Source organism: Vanrija albida (assembly GCF_041260175.1).
Source record: "Vanrija albida strain AlHP1 chromosome Unknown contig_2, whole genome shotgun sequence".
Lineage (NCBI taxonomy): Eukaryota > Fungi > Basidiomycota > Tremellomycetes > Trichosporonales > Trichosporonaceae > Vanrija > Vanrija albida.
In genome coordinates this window covers 1,842,129-1,861,172 of record NW_027191421.1, presented here as the reverse complement: position 1 = coordinate 1,861,172, position 19,044 = coordinate 1,842,129, and the positions used below count along the sequence as shown (strand labels likewise).

General features: G+C 55.1%; 5 protein-coding genes across 5 annotated transcripts; 3 read left to right on the top strand and 2 right to left on the bottom strand.

Moving 5' to 3' along the window:
- Positions 1–137: 137 nt before the first annotated feature.
- Positions 138–1,399, bottom strand: HEM2 (Aminolevulinate dehydratase; the record flags this gene model as incomplete). The annotated part of the gene is made up of 5 exons (XM_069350967.1): positions 138–425; positions 476–563; positions 617–1,005; positions 1,061–1,310; positions 1,359–1,399. The coding sequence occupies 5 exons, from the start codon at positions 1,397–1,399 to the stop codon at positions 138–140; spliced, it is 1,056 nt and encodes a 351-aa protein (XP_069211353.1).
- A 403-nt stretch (positions 1,400–1,802) lies between these two features.
- On the top strand, positions 1,803–2,493 carry YPI1 (Type 1 phosphatases regulator ypi1; the record flags this gene model as incomplete). Its single annotated transcript, XM_069350966.1, has 3 exons — positions 1,803–2,034; positions 2,135–2,336; positions 2,397–2,493. 3 exons carry the CDS (start codon positions 1,803–1,805, stop codon positions 2,491–2,493), a joined length of 531 nt encoding a protein of 176 aa, XP_069211352.1.
- Positions 2,494–2,599: 106 nt separating this feature from the next.
- Positions 2,600–7,446, bottom strand: Q8F55_002363 (uncharacterized protein; the record flags this gene model as incomplete). The annotated part of the gene is made up of 9 exons (XM_069350965.1): positions 2,600–2,842; positions 2,891–3,233; positions 3,270–4,095; positions 4,135–6,087; positions 6,128–6,529; positions 6,574–6,649; positions 6,690–6,980; positions 7,016–7,353; positions 7,419–7,446. The coding sequence occupies 9 exons, from the start codon at positions 7,444–7,446 to the stop codon at positions 2,600–2,602; spliced, it is 4,500 nt and encodes a 1,499-aa protein (XP_069211351.1).
- An 836-nt stretch (positions 7,447–8,282) lies between these two features.
- Q8F55_002362 (uncharacterized protein) lies at positions 8,283–10,068 on the top strand (the record flags this gene model as incomplete). The annotated part of the gene is made up of 4 exons (XM_069350964.1): positions 8,283–8,622; positions 8,668–8,831; positions 8,884–8,975; positions 9,030–10,068. The coding sequence occupies 4 exons, from the start codon at positions 8,283–8,285 to the stop codon at positions 10,066–10,068; spliced, it is 1,635 nt and encodes a 544-aa protein (XP_069211350.1).
- Positions 10,069–10,519: 451 nt separating this feature from the next.
- On the top strand, positions 10,520–12,301 carry tit1 (tRNA dimethylallyltransferase, mitochondrial; the record flags this gene model as incomplete). Its single annotated transcript, XM_069350963.1, has 8 exons — positions 10,520–10,669; positions 10,708–11,192; positions 11,251–11,335; positions 11,375–11,477; positions 11,525–11,767; positions 11,817–11,928; positions 11,974–12,087; positions 12,136–12,301. 8 exons carry the CDS (start codon positions 10,520–10,522, stop codon positions 12,299–12,301), a joined length of 1,458 nt encoding a protein of 485 aa, XP_069211349.1.
- Between the last annotated feature and the right edge of the window lie 6,743 nt (positions 12,302–19,044).

The following is a 19,044-nucleotide window of genomic DNA, read 5'->3' as shown; positions in this document are numbered from 1 at the left end:
AAGGCGAGCAAGTACCTAGCATGCAGACCGCAAACCCATGAAGACATAGAAAAACAGGCTTGACAGGCTTGTCGCAGCCAAACACATCATGAGAAGTGGTGCATGTCGTGGCTATGGTTGTTTTGTGGTGGAATCGTCTACTCAGTCCGAGGCTCGTCAAGCCAGTCGAGGAATTGGGGAGTAAAGTATGAGATGATGACGGTTGCTCCGGCACGGACAAACGACTCGACGGTCTCGAAAGCCATCTGCTTCAGGTCGTAGATGCCCTTCTCTGCGCCGGCAACAACCATGGCGTACTCTCCCGAAACCTGGTACACTGCGACAGGGTGGTCGGGCTCGAGCTGGGCGCAGTCGGACACAATGTCAAGGTAGGGAAGTGTAGGCTTCACCATCAGGATGTCGGCACCTTCGGCAGCGTCACGCTTCTGTTGGGAGTGGTCAGGACGGCTCTCATTCGACGATCGCTTGTACGTACAATGGCACGGCGCGCGAGGCCACGGGCATTGGGAGGGAGCTGGTAACACTTGCGGTTGCCGTACTCGGGCGCACTTCCAGCGGCATCGCTGATAGAGGGGTCAATATGCGCGCAAGGAACCCAACCCATCTAGATGCTTACCGGAACGGCCCGTACAGGCCAGAGGCAAACTTGGCCGCGTAGCTCATCAGAGTAACACGGTTTCCGTAGCCGTGCTGCATGAGGGCAAGCTTGATGGCGCGGATACGTCCATCCATCATGTCACTGGGAGCGACACAGTGGGCACCAGCCTCGGCATACGCAAGGGCGACCTCGGCAATGCGCTGCGCGGAACGCTCGGCGTCGAGGGTAGGGAAGTTGCTGTGAGTCGGGTTGGGGAGCTTGGACATGACGCCACAGTGACCGTGAGAAGTGTACTCGCACAGGCAGACGTCGACAGCGAGGAAAAGGTCGGGGAAGAGCTTGGAGAGGAGGTGCAGAGCCTTGATCACTGGAGTCTCCGGGTCATCGGCAGGCGAGCCAACCTCGTCCTAACACAATGTCAGCAGTGGCCGCGCCCTACTCGAAGCACACAGGCCTGCTCACCTTGTTCATCTTCATGGGAACTCCGAACAGGATGACGCTCTTGAGGCCCTTCTTGACAAGGGGGCCGAGGAAGCCCTCGAGCTTGTTGATGCCCCAGCGCTTCTGCCCGGGAAGGGTAGCGACAATCTCCTCGGCGTCGGGGTCGTCCGAGATGAAGATGGGGTACATGAACATGTCCTTGGTGAGGTTGCGTCCATTGTTCTGGTACTTGCGGAGCACGGGGTGGTGGAAGCCGCCGTGCAGGACCGACCTATACGCGTCAGTGACACTGCCCTGCCGGCGAAGATGCTGAGCTCACGAAATGTCCAGAGGGGGAGCTTGGAACTGGAGCGACGACATTGTTTTTGGTGAATACCAGAGGATAGCGGTGGGTCTGAAGGAGATGCTCGCTTGCTGTATGCAATGGAGATGCCGATGAAGCAGCGGGAGGGAGAGCGATGTATGAAAGAGGGGTCGTCCGATGCGCGACTTTGCCCATTCCATTCCACCGGCCTCCACTCTTTCGTCGTAGTCGGCGAACCTCCACCCCTCGTGACTTGGTCCACGTGGTGATACACCCAGCCCAGCGCTGACGCGCTGACTGATGCCGCTGGCTGCGCCTCGCGTGAGCCGACCGCGGCCGTCACACACCACTAAACCCACCATTCGCACTTGCACTTCTGCAATCCAACATCAACATTGCTCGACTCGTCTCACAAACGCCCAGTCACAACCCCAATCTATCACCACGAGCACCATCGCAATGGCGACAGCACAAGCGGCACGCCCTGAGCCGAGCGGCACGCGCACCCTCACCGTCACCCCAACCGAGTCCGAAGCAGCTTCCACCTCGGCCTCGCCACCACCTTCGCGCGCCGACACGCCAAACTCGGTCGGCGTCCTCCGCCTCCGTGGTGGCCCCGTTCGCAGACAACGCGTCGTGTGGTCGTCAGAGACCGTGGATAATGAGGGCATGGGGAAGAAGAAGTCGAAGAGTACGTGTCTCGTTCTCCAAAGGTGGTGTCTCGCGCTCGAGCACTGCCTGGTGCGAGACCACTCGTCCACCTTCCCTCACGACGTTGACTGACTTGGCAGTCTGCTGCATCTACCACAAGCCACGAGCCTTTGACGAATCATCCTCGGAATCAGACTCGTGCTCGGACGACGATGGAGCATGCTCGGGTCACAAGGAACACGCTGTTTCCCGGCCGCAGCGCCCCCGGCCTGTCGGTGACGCCGAGGTGGAGAGCAGCGAGAGTTCGGAGTCGGATGGTGGTGCTGGTGACAGTCGACCACGGTGAGTCGAACGAGCTTCTTGACAAATGCTGCAATGCGCTGAATGCTGATGGGTGCCCAGTCCAACACGCCGAACAAAGCGCAAACCGCACGACCACGGCTCGAAGATGAACAAGTATGATGCCCAGCCTGCAGCCAAGGGCAAGAACAAGGCCTAGCCCACCGTACATGAGGGTTTGGAGCCAGTGTATGTACCATGCCATTGCAGTGTTATGTTGTGTGTGGAAATTCTATCATGTCTATCAAGAGAGCCGACACTGGGGCTCATGCCCCGCCGCTGCCGGTCATCCCAACAACCACCTTGCTCTCCGGCGCCATGCTGATGAAGCCGAGGCACGACAGACCCAAGTCAAACCACTCTGTCTGACGGGCCGACAGCGCTCGTCCTTTAAGCCGAATGGACAGAGCTGAGGCCAGCTGCTCCCGCATTCGCTTGATTGCAATGAGGGTTTTGGGATCCACCTGGAACCGAACCCTTCGGTCAATCTGAAGAGAAGAGGCCATGACCTGAGCCGCGTTAGCAAAACTGCCTCCAACTATGCCTCAGGTGCCCACCTTGAAGTCTGCTGAATCGCCGCATAGCAGTGCGAGCCATAGATCTTGGACCGGACCGACCTCCCATGCGTACAGCTTCTTCGACTGCATAAGGGTGAAGTAGGTCAGGAAGTTGGCGCCGAACTCGCTCTTAGGGACACGGAAGTTGATAGAGCTCGGGTGAATCGCAACAGCCTGCTGGTTGGTGATCGTTTTGAGACCACCGCTGGGGTCCATTGACAGAATCTTGGGATACAGGCCTGCAGCTAAGGCCGCCTCCAAGAGGTCGTAGTTCTGGCCATTGCTGTTCAACTCTTGGGGGACTGTGACGAACCGGGTTCGAGCGCCTCGACCATAGCGCGCCCTGAGGTGTCAGAAGTGAGCTGGTTTTTCGACATACCGTGCAATCTCCTCCTTTTGCGTTGAGGTCGCCCCGATAAAGGACGAATCGATAAGGTAGGCCAGGAGCTGTTGGCGCAGCTCCTCAATCTGCTGGAGGTTTTGGTGGGAGACAAAGTTGCGCTTGCAGAAAGTCCTGACAAAGTTGGGATTCTCTGAAGCTCGGCGCCAGCTGTCAAAGACGTTTGCGATCGTGAGGAAGTCGCTGTTCCCGACTGCAAAGCTCTTCTTGGCCGCTTCAGCCTGGCTTTCAAAGCCGAATGGCGTGATGAATGGGCTCTTCGAATTGAGGGTTGCGGCAATTGTCAGAGCAGGGTCGAGGCATTTGAAGAGCGCGGCGACAAGAAGGAACTTGCCCAAATGCACGTCCATGGGCAGCTTGCTGAGCAGTCGCCCCATGGATGTGATCTCCTCGTTGACCGTCAGGGCTTTCACCTCCACGAGGGCAGAGACAGCACGTTGAATGTTCGTAGACGTTGGGGGATCCAGCGCCCTCATGAGAACATCTTCAATGATCGACCCGATCTTGATTTTGAGGATCTTGATCCGGAGGGCGAGGTCTTGGAGTGACAACCTCAGCATTTCGGGAACTGGATGCTCTGCAAGCTGCGTATCGTGTCGTGCCTTGGTGAGGAGATGGAAGGCAAGGCCCTCTTGGACACGACCAGCGCGTCCACGTCGTTGTTTGGCATTGCTTCGGGCAATGTATGATTCGACCAATCGAGACAGTTGGCGCTTCTCATCGTACCGCATCTCCCTCTGCTTTCCAGAGTCGATTACGCAGGTGATGTCGGGGATAGTAACACCAGTCTCCGCGATGTTGGTAGCTAGCGAGCATTAGCGATAACAGTACCGTGGCGACTCACAGATAACAATCTTTCTGACCCCAGGGGGCGGCACGTGGAACACAGCACTCTGGCCCTCAGAGCTAATCGTCGAATGCAAGGGGTAGATCACAAAGTCAGATGATACCCCAAACCTCGGGTGAGATTGCAAGGCGTCGTTGAGCTTCCGAATCTCTGCGAGGCCTGGCATAAACACCAGGGTGGCGGCCGAAAATTGGTGGAGCGAGGGGTCGTCAAAGCATAGCTGCTCAAGCAGCCGAATGATTAGGTCGTATGGGATTTGGCGGGAGTCGAGGAGATTCACTGTCTCCACTGTTCGGGGAGAGTATCGCTGTGACGATAGCTTCGTCGGGTCGGCTGGCTTGCTTTCATCATCTGAGGAGTCGGTGGCGGCAGGAGTGTCTTCGGTCCATTCCAACTGCTTGGAACCCGGCTTCTTGTTCCGTGCCCAGACAGCATAAGGCGATGACTCGTCAATGTGCCACCCAGTTTGCTCGACGGCATCTTCCAGATAACGGACGGTCACCGGGAACGTACGACCAGGGACCGACATGAAGGGGCAGCCGCCGAAGAACGCAGACAACCTTTCGGCATCGACGGTAGCGGACATCAGGATAACCTTGAGGTCGGTTCGGACCAGGAGGAGCTCCTTGAGAACGATGAGAAGGAAGTCAGACTCGATGGATCGTTCGTGCACTTCGTCGACGATGATGTGGGTGACCTCGTCGAACGCAGTGGCTTTGCCACCGCTGCCAGAGCCACCTTCCAGCATGCGAAGGGCGATACCATTGGTGACGAACAGGAGTCGCGTATTCGCAGAAGATTTCGATTCCAATCGAATGGAGTAGCCCACCAAGGAATTGTTTGAGCCCATTGTCCCGGGCGCATCACCCAGCTCTGCAGAGACACGTTGAGCGAGTGAAATGGCACTGATACGACGAGGCTCAGTGACGAGGATCTTGCAAGGCTTTCCTTGGGCCAGTTGGTGCTCCAAAATGAATGAAGGGAGCTGGGTGGATTTGCCGCACCCAGTTTCACCACTGAACACGAGGACTTGCGAGTTTTCCGTCGTTTCAATGATCGCGTCTCGGAAGGGAGCGATCGGCAGCGTGTCGCGGTCCTCGCGCATCTTCCGATACGATGGAGAAGCAACCCGCTTCTCGAATTGGCTCTGCAGTTGTTGGGAATAAACGGGTGCTTGAGGGACAGCAATGTCGAGGCCGCCCGCCGGAGTGGCAACAGGAGCCTTGGACGCTGCTTCGATTGCTGAAGCCTTGAAAGCCTGTGTCTTTTGGTTGACAAGATCCTTGACCATCTTCCACGCCTCGCGGTGCTCAGCGTCAACCCTCTGTCGCTCGGCGGCTTCCAGCTCATCCCAAAGCTCTCGATATGCCGGCGGCATCGTCCTCCAGTTCACACCGGAAACCATGCCGTTACTGGAGAGCTCGTGGAGGGCGAGAGTAGAAGCATAGTTTTCAGCTTCTTCAAAACTTGGACATGCGATGTCCTCCATTCGCCAAGCGCGTCGCTTTGATGGAGACCAACGAATCTCAACCCCATATCGAGCAACACGAGAATTTCCAGAGAGTCGAGCGTAGGAAATGGCGGCATGCTTGGAGGACTTCGACAAAGCTAGGCGAAGCAACGCTTTTGGGGTGTTGCCGCTGAACGAAAATTGCTTTGGAATGGGCATGTGGCGGACCGTGACGGTCGTGTTGGTCGATAGAGGGGGAGCGGTCCCTTCCTCGGGTTCGTCGAGCATATTCCCAAACATGCCCCCCTCATCGTCATCGTCACCAATAGGCTCCTGTGCCTCCTGTGGCTCGGATACCGTGTGATCGGGAGTGGCAGCTTGGGACGCGTCGACGGTTGATGGAGGTGCAGTGGACGATCGGCTGGAGATAGGGATGCCTTTAAGCTTGCTCTCCAGGAGTTGCATGTCGCGCTTCGATTTTAGGGTCCTGAAGATTACGTCTGCGCGGATTAGTTGCCATTCCGAAAGACGAGTGCTCACCTGCGTCCTTGCGGCTAAACATGTACTGCTTCTCGATCTTCGCAATCTTGTTCTTCAGCTTGACCATCTCCGGGGTCTCCATGACAACAGTGCTCGCTTTTCCCTTCTTCCCCTTGGGTTTGCCAGCACCAGCAGCTATCCTCAAGCTGTCTAGCTCGAGCATAAGTTCGGCCCAGTCCTGGTTTTCTTTATTGATATCCAGTTCAACTTCCGAATCAGATTCAGGCTCAGAGTCTGAGCCGTCGTGTGATTGAAACAGAGATGTGGTCGTTGCAGCCTCTGGAGGCGCAGACTTCGGGGTTGAGATGCTCTTGGGCTCCGATGTAGGTGGTGTAGATTCCACTGGCGGTTCCTCCACAGCCACATCGAGCAGGGGGGCATCCAGAGGCCGTGGGTCGGTATCTCTCTCATCAGCATCCACCCTCGGGTTGTGCGACGGTACTCACCAATGGGCTCCTTTCCCATCTGTATCGGCTCCTTCCCCACTTGTTGACATTCATCCTCTGACATGTGTAGCCACAGCTTTACATGTCAGTTTTGCAGCAATCCCAGTATCACTTACCCATTCGAAGCCTTCCTGCCATCCCTGACCAGGAAGCATCCCTTCGAGAATGAACTGCCTCACTCTGTCCGATGGGAACCCATAGCGAACGAGCACCTGGTAGGTGACATACACCCGAGAGAGGGTCTTGTCCTCGTCTGGCTGGGAGCCGTCAGGAGCGAGGCCTTGTGTCTGATGCCCATTATCATCTTCGTAGTCTTGAACAGCGTATGCGAGGATCTCGTCGCGGGTGCTTTGGTCCATCTGCAAACGAGAAAATGATGCCGCGAACCTCGCATCAAACTCGATAGCCTGCTGTGTTAGTTATCCCTTTGCTGCATGCTTACCTTCAACACCCGCAAGACCTCTTTATCCGCCCGCTCTTGAAGCCTATCCACAAGGCCCTGCAGAGTGGCCTCTTCCAACGTCTGGTCATTGTCCCAAGAATCGGTTTGACGACCATCCTGTGGTCGGGGGTATTCGTTGGGCTGTTGAAGATCCGATGCTTCGAGAGGCCGATCAACAGCCTGAGTGGCCACGGCCTCTCCAGGCTGAGCGGTTGAACTGCCTGCCTCAGGTTCGGACGCTGCAGCTGAGGCCTTAGCGTCTGCTTCGGCCTTGGCTTCGGCTTCGGCTTTGGCCTTCTTTGTCTGAACAGACGTGGTACCGTAACCACGTTGGACGGCTGGACATGCACACTCAGGTTAGCAAAGACCTAATGGAAGTACGTGGGGAGAGTTGAAAACGCACGCTTCAATGCAAGCTTCTTCTTGCCCATTGTGGTCGAGACGCGGAGCGCTGTGGTTTGATGTGAAAGGGTCGGTCCACGGATGAAGTAAAAGAACTCAACCGTGGCCGAGACGTCAACGATCTGGAAAGGGGAGGGAGAAGTAGCGGTCACTTGTTGATGTGTAGGAAGAGATGGAAGTCGAAGAGGGAAGGCCGGATTTCAGCAAACTCCAACGAGAGCTTGAAGTTGGACTTGATGCAAAGGTGGAGGTTCAGGGGTGGTGCAGTCGCATGGTCGGAAGTGCGGGGCTCCTCAATGCCAGGGCACGCGGCGCATCATGACAAACCCCTGGGCGTGGTTGCTGCCGCCGTTGGCCGTTGGCTGTTGGCCGCCTGCCTGCTTGCCCTGGCTGAGCGAGCGGCCTTTTGGTGAATAAGCCATCAGTAATCAAAGCTGGCTGGGTGGATATTGACATCCTACTACTACATCCTGCCCTGCCTGCGCTTCACCCCCCCACCCCCACCCTCCCTCCTTGCCACCACCCACCGCCATCCATCACCTAACCATTGCTTGCTAACCTCAGCGCCCCAGCACGTCTTGCGGCGACTCTCCATTCCCTCGTCCCTCGACGACGTGACCATGACCCTCTCAGCTTAATAACATCGACACCCACCGGCATTCTTCCTTGACCACTGCCCCCGACAACAACACGCCTTCCTCGCCACCCAACGACGACATTAGGCTCAACGGAACTCGGTCAAGACGGCAACCAGGTCATCTAGACAGTCATTCGGTTAGCAAGACGGTGATCCAGGTGCCCAGTGAGCTAGTCCGCCAGCAAGCCATTCAGGCCTGCCAGCAAGCCAGCAAACCGGCCATCCGTCATGCCAAAGCGCAAGTTGTCCTCGGCATCGTCTGCCCCGGCACCACCACCTTCACTCGCCTCACTCGACGCCGCCCTTGACCTTCTGGCATGTGAAACTTTCACGCGCCTCCAGGCATTGACCTCCAAGTTCGAAGTCGCCGCTGGCGTCAGGCTCAATGACGGCGTTGTCAAACACAGATGGGATGAGGCCGTCAAGCGATACTGGGTCATGAAGAGTATGGACGATCTCAGTTGCGGAGGTGCTCGCAGCCTCACGGCAGCTCTGGAGGATGAGTGCTCTCCGCATGGAGAAGTTTCCATGCGTGACAGCGACTCTATTGCAAACGGGACAGGACATGGTGGGTTGAAATGAAGCGAAGGCAATGGCTCTAACAGGTTCCCAGATGACTCTCACTACGACCGTCCAATGCCCAAGAGCCACCACCCGGGGGCTGTCGCTGCATTTGTTCTGGATTCAGATGAGGAGGTTCAATGGCGAAGATGGTCCCCTAAAGCAGGCGACGTCGTGCTTATTGAGCTCCAGGACGGCACACATTGGCCTGGCAAGGTGGGGATCGGCATCCAACATAACTCTGTTCCACGAGCTGACATCTTCAAAGATTATTGACAAGCGTGTCTTCTTCCAAGGGCGGACCATTCCCCGTGGAAACCACTTCTACGCCGTGCGCATTTACACCGACGAAATGGAGCCGTGAGTCCGGCCTTAAGAAGCGTGACTTCGGTGCTGACTACGGGTGCCTGTCAGTACTGTCACGGTCAAGTCTCGCCTTGTTCCATTCTCGTTGCGGCCCACCCCTCCACTGCTTGCGTCAACAAGCCTTTTGAGCGCCTACAACCATGCCGCAAACCCTACCCAGTTCGACATGCTTGCCAGCAGTCGCGAATCAGCAGCCGCCCACAATCGCTCGCATCCCGGTGTCAGCGATGACGAGGATTCGATGGCCAAGATCCGGGCGACGAAAGAGGCTTGGAAGAAGTTCGTCAACTGGCTCATGGATGAGCGGCGAGTGGAGAAGCTGCGATCGCTCTGTGAGGAACGTGACCGCCGTCTCAGAGCGGTGGCAAGAGCTGAGGCTCGCGATCTCTGTGAAGGCAGTTGCAACGGCGAAGAAGCAGCTCCGGCTGAAGGTTCCAAGAAGCGACGGGTGACTGCCACTGGTTCGCCACAGCTGTACACGAACACTTCGAGTACCGTGTACAAGCTCGAAGGCGACGTGCCGGACCGGGGTGGTATCTTCCAGATCGCCCCGATCCCGTCGCTCCCATCTTTTGGCCACACCTCTTCGCCGTCGAGCAACATACGGTCGCCAGCGCCAATGGCTTCATACATTCGCCCTGCCTTGGCTGCGCCCTACCGGTCCAGCTCTCCGCGCCGAACAGATCGTCGCAGAGGAAGCGGGTTCCCCGGCTTAGGAGAGTTCAGCCCTCGTGCTCGAGGCGGGACATATACTCCACCGCGAGTTCTTCCATCTGGAGACGAAACAGCCCCTTACGCGTCGCCAAGTCCAGCCCCTCCGTCTCTGAAGAGCTTCGACTTCGTGAGCCCACTGGGCGCGTCCAAGTTTGTCAAGGCGATTCTGGATGATGATCACGACACAATCATGGTAACCCGAAATGGGGGTAAGGGCACGAGCCTGGAGGCTGTTGAAGAGGAAGTTGAGGAGGAGGGGTGGACGGTTGTTCCAAAGGGTCGTACCAAGCGCGCTGGCTCGGCGCCACCTGTCAAGACGAAAGAGCCGCAACCTCGCCTGGTCGGAGTGTCGAGTGACGACATGGTGCTGTGATACCCTTGCCCTTCCTTCTGTCTATTGTTGTCTGTCTTAGAGTTCACCTTATACCCCGTCATTGATAAAGGGCATGTATTGACCACCCTGGCATGAGACCCACCACTGTTCGACAGAAGCTGTAGTGTAGGAGGTCAGGATGAGGTGAGCGCGGGTTGTGATCACGTGCAAGTGGAGGTGGAGGTCAGTGTTTTCGGGTTCGACTGACCAGACCAAAGTTGTTGCCATCTTGCAACTCACTCCACTCACTACCGCCTTTACTGGCCGCTCCATGCTACGGGTCGCTCGGCCCATCATGACGACAGTCTCTTCATCAAGGCCCATCGTTGCGGTCATCGGAACGACCGGGGTGGGGAAATCCAACCTGGCAGTCTCGTTGGCTCAGTCGTTGGCAACTCAAGGGGAGAGCACATCGCGGCCCACTACCGGCGTCGTTCTCTCGGCCGATTCGATGCAACTCTACAAGGGGCTCGACATTATCACCAACAAGGTCACCAAGGAAGAGCAGGGTGGAATCGAACACTGGGGTTTGGACGTCGTCATTCCCGGGCAAGGAGGTAGCTGGGAGCTTGGCAAATGGTGCTCGGAGGCGGACATCAAGGTGGGTCGGTGTTGTCAGTGGTACTAACTTGGAACCAGCTCAACTCGACTCCTCTGTCAACGCTCCCGATTATCTGTGGAGGCACTCACTACTTCATTCAACACTATCTCTTCCCTCCTGAAGAGCTGTCGTTCGACCGGCCGGCACCCAAAGGGGCTTCCCGGTCTTGGAGCCCTCCAGGTCCCCAGCCTCCAGTGCCTGAAGATCTTGATGCCGAGCTTAGGGCGCTCCTCGAAACCTTTTGGACTGCCGATCCGGTTTATCCAAGTCTTGAGAGCACCGTCGAGACGCCGAGCGCTACGTCTGAGGACACCACTGAAGCCCACCACCTACTAAGCGTGTGGCGACTCCTCCAAGCTGTTGACCCCCTGGAAGCGGGACGATGGCACTGGCGCGATAGCCGCAAAGTGCGGCGCGGGCTGGAGCGATGGTGGGAGCGAGGAGGGGTGGAGCTCCTACGACAAGACGAGGATAATGGGACGGCACCGGACAACGAGGAAGCGAAGGCCGGCAGGCGAGCAAGGTACGGTACCGGCGGCAGAGCCCACACTCCAAGATGTTCGCTGACATCCTGATGACAGGTTTCGCACGCTGATCTTTTGGGTTTATGAGCCATTGCCTACGCTGAGGCCTCGGCTGGATGCCCGTGTAGACAAGATGGTACAAGTGAGTCGCCGTCGTTGATCAGTTCACTGACTGGTGCAGAATGGGCTCCTTCAAGAGATCGAGGAGCTTCGTAAAGTCGCAGCAGAACACTATCCAACAATGGATGCTGGAGGTCCCACGGAGGGCATTTTCCAATCGATTGGTAGGTCACCCAAGATATCCTGGGGGTGAGGGACTAAGCCATCCCAGGATACAAGGAGTTTGCAGGTCTACCCCTTCCTCAGTCCGACCCGACGTCTTCGCCGTTATTCAACTCCATGGTGGACCGCACCAAGCTGTCGACACACCAGTACGCCAAGTCACAGATTAAGTGGATTCGGAAGCAGCTTCTTCCCGCTGTTCGAGAAGCCCGAACACTTGGCGGTGACGTTCACCTCTTCGTTGTGCCAGGCGGGGAAGCTGGCGAGCCAGTGGCACGAGATGTGCTCTCTCGTGAGTTTGTGGCGTAGTAATCAGGAAGGTGGTCGTTGACCATTGGAAGGTTTCCTGGCACAGGAGGAACTCCCCGACCCCGCGACAGTTGGCCACGCCGATGCCTCGTCATTGCTGCAGGACTTATCTGCGGTCGAGGCCAAGATCCCCAACACGGCTGAGTGCGTAGAACAGGAGATTTGTAGCAGAAGCTGACCAGATCGTAGCCGTCAGGTTCTGAACTCGAAACAATTGTGTGAGCACTGCTCGTCACCAGGTCGGCCGTACCCCGTCCCAACCAAGGAGTGGGCAGACCATCTGAAGTCGAAAGTGCATAAGAGGTCAGCATTCATTCGAACCTGGAAAAAGGCATCCTGACAGGGTCGCAGAAACACGAAATTTGCCACTCAGTCGAGAGAGGAGTGGATTGCGGAAATGAAGGCCAAGGGGCAGGCGAAGAAGGCGGAGAAAGAGAAGCTAATCGCGGAGAAGGCGAAGCTGATCGCGTCCCAAGATCCCTCAAGCTCGTCCCCGAATCAGGGTGATGGGGCATGAGGGGTGGCCGAGACAGGCTAGGATTAGACGCCATATCAAGCAGGCATCGTATCCTGTACATTGTGCTATACATTTTTGCATGCCACTACTACCTGTGGCGAATGAAAGTCTTCGGCCCGTGGCACTCACTCTACCTCCCAAGGCCAGCATTACCGGCGAGCGAAATGGCACAGATACAATGAATGCAATGACGAATACCCGTTGAGCGCTTGTCGATGGCGGTACCGACAAGCCTGTCCGAGTCATGCATGAGTCACTCTCTGCCGTCCTACCAGCAGTAGGGCCCACCGAAGAGAAGGGCACATGACATGTATAGAAACGCGGGGAAAGCTTCAGTTTTGCACCTCAAGGGGGCCCCCTGGATCTCACTGGAATGTGGCAGGAGAGCCTGAGGCTGACCGTGACACTATGTCCAGTTGGTAGTTGCTTGAAGAAACCTCGCAATACTTCGGACTTGATAACTGGAGAGGAGTGGATCTCTTTGGGATACATAGGCCGCCGCTGCTGATGGTAGACCTGAGCATGAAACAGCTGAACCTGTCACTTCTGTGCAGCCTGAGCAACTACTCAACGACGCCTGCGACCCACAGCCCCAGCATGTTTATTTCCCAAATTAGTTCGAGAGATTCGAGAGACACGCCACTTCATCGACCAGCCCGCAGACACCCGATGTCACGTATTCAATCATGAACTACATTCACGCAGACTTTTACAGAGAGGTTTCGCATATGAAATGAACCTTGGAAAGATACCATGGTGAGGCATTCTGCATGCAGGCTCATCATGTTCCATCCTTTATTCAAGTAGCAAGGGGGTTATGAGTATGTCGAAAACAGCTGACGAACAACCCAAATACTGGACTGGAGGTGGTAACCTGGCCAAGTGCTGGGCAGGCGAGTACCTATGAGAAGAACATCGCCCACTGTTCCGTACTCTGGCGCCTACGCGTGTGAACACTCGGAGTGTTTTCTGTTCTCGTTCTACCTGCACCTGTTTTTGCACCGCAGCGCGGCGCCTCCTCCACTCATGTTATTGAACCCCGACGCCGGAGGAGCTCCCAAAGGTGCCATGACGACCGCCCCCGACTCAGTCACCGATCGTCTCCTCTGCGGCTCACGGTGGGCTGCTTAGCTGCTGCAACCTCGCACATAAGCTACCTACAGAACATTGGTTTAACCTTTGCCACTTGACTCCAAGGCCCTTCTGGCTGGGCGTGACTGTCGAATGTTTGACCATTGCGCGATGAGATTGTACCAGCCGTGAACTACATGGCATTCCTCTGCCTGAAGTTCAACCTTGCACTCAGAACGCTGGCGCAGGAAACCAGCGGTTTGATACATCGATACCACCCAGATATTGTTGTCTCAGCCCATGCATGGAGGTTAACTTCGTGCTCGCTCCGGTTCTTGTGAGCCACGTCGAATGTCGATGTGGATGGTGCTGGTCGTCTTTCGATAGAGGGCACGGCGGACTTTGTCTGTCCATTTCCCTCATACTCACTCGACAACTGACATCAATGATGGTCACTTAACGGCGCGCGTGAAGTCGGCAAGCATGCACTTCTGGTCCCGAACACATGGTGTAAACCGTTATTGCTCACCGGCCCCATTACAAGCACGTCACCTTTTAACGGCATTGGTATGCAGCAGCCCAGTAATTGCAGAATAATGTAGGTTGGTGGTGTATCGCATTCTCTGTATTGGAAGTGTCGATGGGGAAGGACAGAGATCCTATCACCTGAAGAATCGACTGCACAAATGGGCACGTGAGAATAGTCATGAGCTCTCTTTTCATGATCGTCAAGCTCTCTTCTCATGATCATTGTCAAGAGAGTAGCCAGAAATTACAAGGTCTGACGTAGCTTCGCTATGGTATCACGGCAGATCGATCGATTACCCTGGGCATAGGCTATACACATAGGTTAATTGCATGAGGAATCTCATGTATCTCACACTCGGATTAGGCGCTGGTTCATGGCCAGATTGATTTGAGCGGGTTAAACAATTGTTGCCATTTGTCGTCAAAACTTCGCTGCACGCACATGTCGTGCTATTTGCACGCGTTTGGCCCCACTGCCACCACCCAAAAGCACCAAAACGTTGCGAGGTCGCATCAAACAACGCCTCCGGCACTCAACAACATGCTCACCCACATCATGCCTCCAGATGTTTATCAGACCGACCAGGCGGGAGGGGACAACCCTCAACACGGTACTCAGCACCACAGACACGAGCCAGGAGCAGCCACCTGAGCGAGATTGCGCCTCTCCAATGTCAGCAATTGGTAACTTGTGCGATGAGACCGAATCAAACGCGTGCACATAACACGACGCGTGTCATTTGTTAGGCACACTGGAATTCCGAGGACAGTGAGGAGAGGTGAGGGCTTTGTGAGATTGCATTTGCCCCCGAACGAGGAGCACGAACGAGGGGCGCTAAAAGAAAAGGGCTCGGTGATCTTCCTGTAACGAACCACTGGGTTATGCTTGAATACATAGGACTGACGATCAAAAGTATCCATTGGAGAAACTTCCAATCGACCAGTTGTGTCCCTCCTATCCTAGCTTGGGCGATCAAACGAGAGAGTCGACGTTAACAGTAGTATGGGCTCATTTTCACGCCCATCCTCACCAAAGTCAGTCACACCAGACAGGGCCCGAACCGTTGACAAATGGGTTCGGTATGGTTGGTAGCTGTCGTCGGTGCGATGGGAAACAGAATCGGTATGCCACGGAGAATGAATTACACTCTTTGTTCAATGGCAGGAGAAGCCGAGCATGAATTGTAGGCCCGTCTACTGACAGCTGGGGAGGATTTCCGCCCCGCCCTCGTCCTCCCGGAGCTTTGAGTGCACCAATCCTTCTGCTGGCTTCGGGTGGCGTGCTGAACATCGCCCACACGGTGTTAGGATCACCAGTAGTCTCTATTATCGCTGGTAGGCTCCCTCAGCAGCATTCCTATGCCAAGCGGCAAGCCACCTCTCCGAGGCGTTCGCTAACTTGCAACTACTGTGCCAAGAGCCTGCTCTTGGAACATGTGTAAGGCCTGACCCGTGCATGTACTGATACTTCCTGGAGCTGTTCGGATGAACACATGTATTTCATTTGTGATCTCCCTGAGGACATTGGATAGTGCGCCTACAATTGAGGTACTAACCAGAAGCTGGGTCAAGGGGTGTAGGAGGCAAAACGCCCATGGAGTAGCCACTCTCTTTCTTCAGCGACATGCTGTTTCTGCCGCAAGAGTCGTACAGAAGCCACTGCCTACCAAGAATGTGCAACTAGCATTCCTCTTTGCGTCGAGCACAACCCTAGTGTTATTGTAGCATCTTGAAGATCTGTTGGGTACCCCTAAACCACAGTCAGTGTTTGGGCGTAGATTTTGTAAATCTCATCGCAGTGAAGTGAGGATGGTCCGAATCCGTTGTCAAAAGATGAATTAGGTCGAGTTACAGTTAATAGGGCGGTCGTATTTGGGGTGATGAAGAGCGTCAAACTTCGCTGCACGCACGCGTCGTGTTATTTGCACGGGTTTGATTCCGTCTCATCGAGCAAGTTCCCAACTGGTGACGTGGGAGAGATACAAATCTAGATCTGGTGGCAACTCTAGTAGGGTAGTAGGGCCTGTGGTGCTAATGGGGTGTTGAGGGCTGTCGTCGTCAAACATCGCTGCACGCACGCGTCGTGTTATTTGCACGCGTTTGCTCCCGTTGCAACACCCAAAAAGCTCCGGCCTCATCTCTACGTCGCGTCAAAACAACACGTCGCGTCAAAACAACACGTCACGTCAAAACAACATGTCATGTCAAAACAACATCATCCACCCACATCATGCCAGCCAATGCGCATGCACACCGACGAGCGAACAGTGTGTCTGGACTCTGTGATGCACCGCACAATAGAATGCTGGTGGCTGCTCCTGCGGCTGTGGTGCTGAATGGTGTGCATGAGGGATGTTGCCTCCCTGCTCGTCGGTGTGATGCGCATCGGCTGGCATGATGTGGGTGGATGATGTTGTTGTTTTGACGTGACGTAGAGGCGTGGCGGTCCGTTTTGGGTGGCAGCGGGAGCATACGCGTGCAAATGACACGACGCGTGCGTGCAGCGAAGTTTGACGGATGAAGAGAGCGCCATCCCAAGCCCCAACCACCACTTTTCACAGGGTAATCAAACGATACTCTGCCTGAAAAGCATTCACAACAGCTCAGAGATTGTTCGATTCATGGGGTGCCAAACTTGTGTCGGCACTCGTAGTGTCTTGGACCTGCAACCCTCTGCATGGCTCTTTTTCTAGCCATGGAGGTGGAGTTCAAACTGATGATTCGCTGAAACTGCAATTTGCCAATGACACAACGTTCACTGGCTGCTATCAACTCTGATTCTCAACAACTATACGGCTCCCGTATGCGGAGCGAGTGGGGCTATGATGACCGGTGTTTCCTCGCAGTATGAGGTTGATTCGACGAACACTGATTGACTTTCATTAGGACCAAAAATCCATTAGGAAATACTAATGAAAATGTGACAATTGTTGAACACACACATTCTGGTCCATAATCCTCAACCGGTGCCACCCCACTTCGACCCCAGCCTTCACATTCGCAATGGATGCATCCTCATGAACCATAGTGGTCGAGCTATGGTTCTTTCATTCAGCTGAAAACCGCCCGGAACTCTCAAACTAGCTAACGAACGGCCTTTGAGGATACAGTTTCGACTCCGGCACACCAAGATGGTGAGGCCCAGTATGCAGGAAGAGGCACTTCATGTATTCATTCTGCTCAACCTTTGGGCAAGACACTTCAATGACTCGGGCCTACCCACCCCCCATGAGACTCGACAACTTTGTCAGATGTTTCTCATTGAGTACTTCGGGCACCCATTCAGTCAGTGGAGAGGCTGATGTGACAGTTATTCTGACTACAAAGATACCGTACACCATATAATTATACACTTTTGGACCCGTCCATCAGGCTAATAGTAGAAGTATCTCCAAGGCACCCAAGTCCGTGCAATGATTGGCGTCGCTTGGCCTATTGTCAGTACCTTGGGCTGACAGTTAGGATCCAAAGTGGCATGACAGGCGGATGGAGGCTGAGCTGCTGTTTCCTGCGTGCCTACAGGACCCAATTGAATTGAAGGGAGCCTCTGGCAAATAGTCTCGGAGGGCCACTTCGGTACTTCAGATGTCGAGTGCAGAGTTCATGCTGTTGAATGAGCGATGCATAATCATTGTACAAGTGGCTTCGCTTTTATAGAGCAACAATCGAGTCTGGACATGGGATCAGGATCAAAAACATTCAGATATTATTACATTGCAGCATGACGATGACCAACCAACCCCCCTGTAGCGTGGGTATTAGTGGTACACCAGGTCCAAAATTATGCAGATACGGTGGTTATCGGCACGTTTATGAAATTACCCCCGTCAACCACCGAAACCAGAGATTCTATATACTGCTAATACAAACTTTCCACCAAAGCGAGTGTCCCAGGTTTTGCAGTTGCATGTTGGGCACGAGGGCCGGCCTCGTCGTGTATTTGGTCGCGTCACTAGTGTGAAAAGATCAATTTGTACCTTCACGTCACCCAAACCACGTTCCGAACGTCATCAAACTTCCCTGCACGCATGCGCCATGTTTACATGCACCCGTATTCCCCCTCGCGTGGCGCAGACTCCCGGTTGGTAGCATGAGAGACGGACTCTGAACCTCTGGGACTGAAGAACCTCCTCCGCCCACACCACGCCACCCTATCACCATCACACCGACGAGGACCGAGGGGAGGCAGGGCTCCTCAAACACACTATTCGGCACCACAGCCTCAGGTAGCCAGCCACCAGATTCAGAGTGCCGGAGGTGTTGTTTGAGGCTACATCGTATCGTGTCGGTCCTTTTGGGTGGCGGGGGCGGGGGCAGACTCGTGCATGTATCACGCCGCATCCGTGCAGCGAAGGTCTGAGGATTCAGGTAGTTTGTCCCACAACGACACAACCAAGGCCCGAGGCTGGGTGTGACAGGGAGAGATTTCTCTAATCTTCATGTAATGACCACACTCTATCCTTGTCCGAGTCTGTGCGATTGTGTTAGACCAGAAGAACGACTGTTGATAGCCAGAGGCGAGCCACCCAGCTTCTCTCATCTGTAGCCCAAACCACGGCGCAGAAAGAGTGCACTATGCGACGCCTCCCGTGGCAGTGGGACCACTCTAAACGGTCGGCGCAGATGGTAATGGCGCCAACAATATACAATGTGCATTCTGGTCGTTTGTGGTGTGATGATGTGGAGCGGTTCGTCAAATGTCGCGGCATAATTGGGCATAACCAACCACCGCAGAGTTTATGTAAGTACTTACCCTATTGCCGCCGTACGGAGTGAGCTAGGACCTAAAAGGGGTTTGAAAGTTGTTCTGACCACACTTTAGGACCCAAGGGTAGCGCATGGCAGATGAAGGCTTCCTTCGTCTGTTACTTTTGGACACATCACGGATAAATATAAGCGAAGAATGACAAGCTCTGGAGGATTACCTCACCCTCCTGGAGATTTGAATGCATGCATTCGATGGTGAGATTAGGAAGGGGGGATGCAAACATCACTATTAAAGCGTCAGATTGTGGTCATGAGGGGCTTCTAATGCCTCCTTATGAACTGCGTCAAAGGCACGAAGCAGGCACGCGTGTGCCCTGAGATTTGGCGGGATCGTGGAGAAGAAATCACAGGGGGCCGGAAGGCTTCGGGTTTCGGGG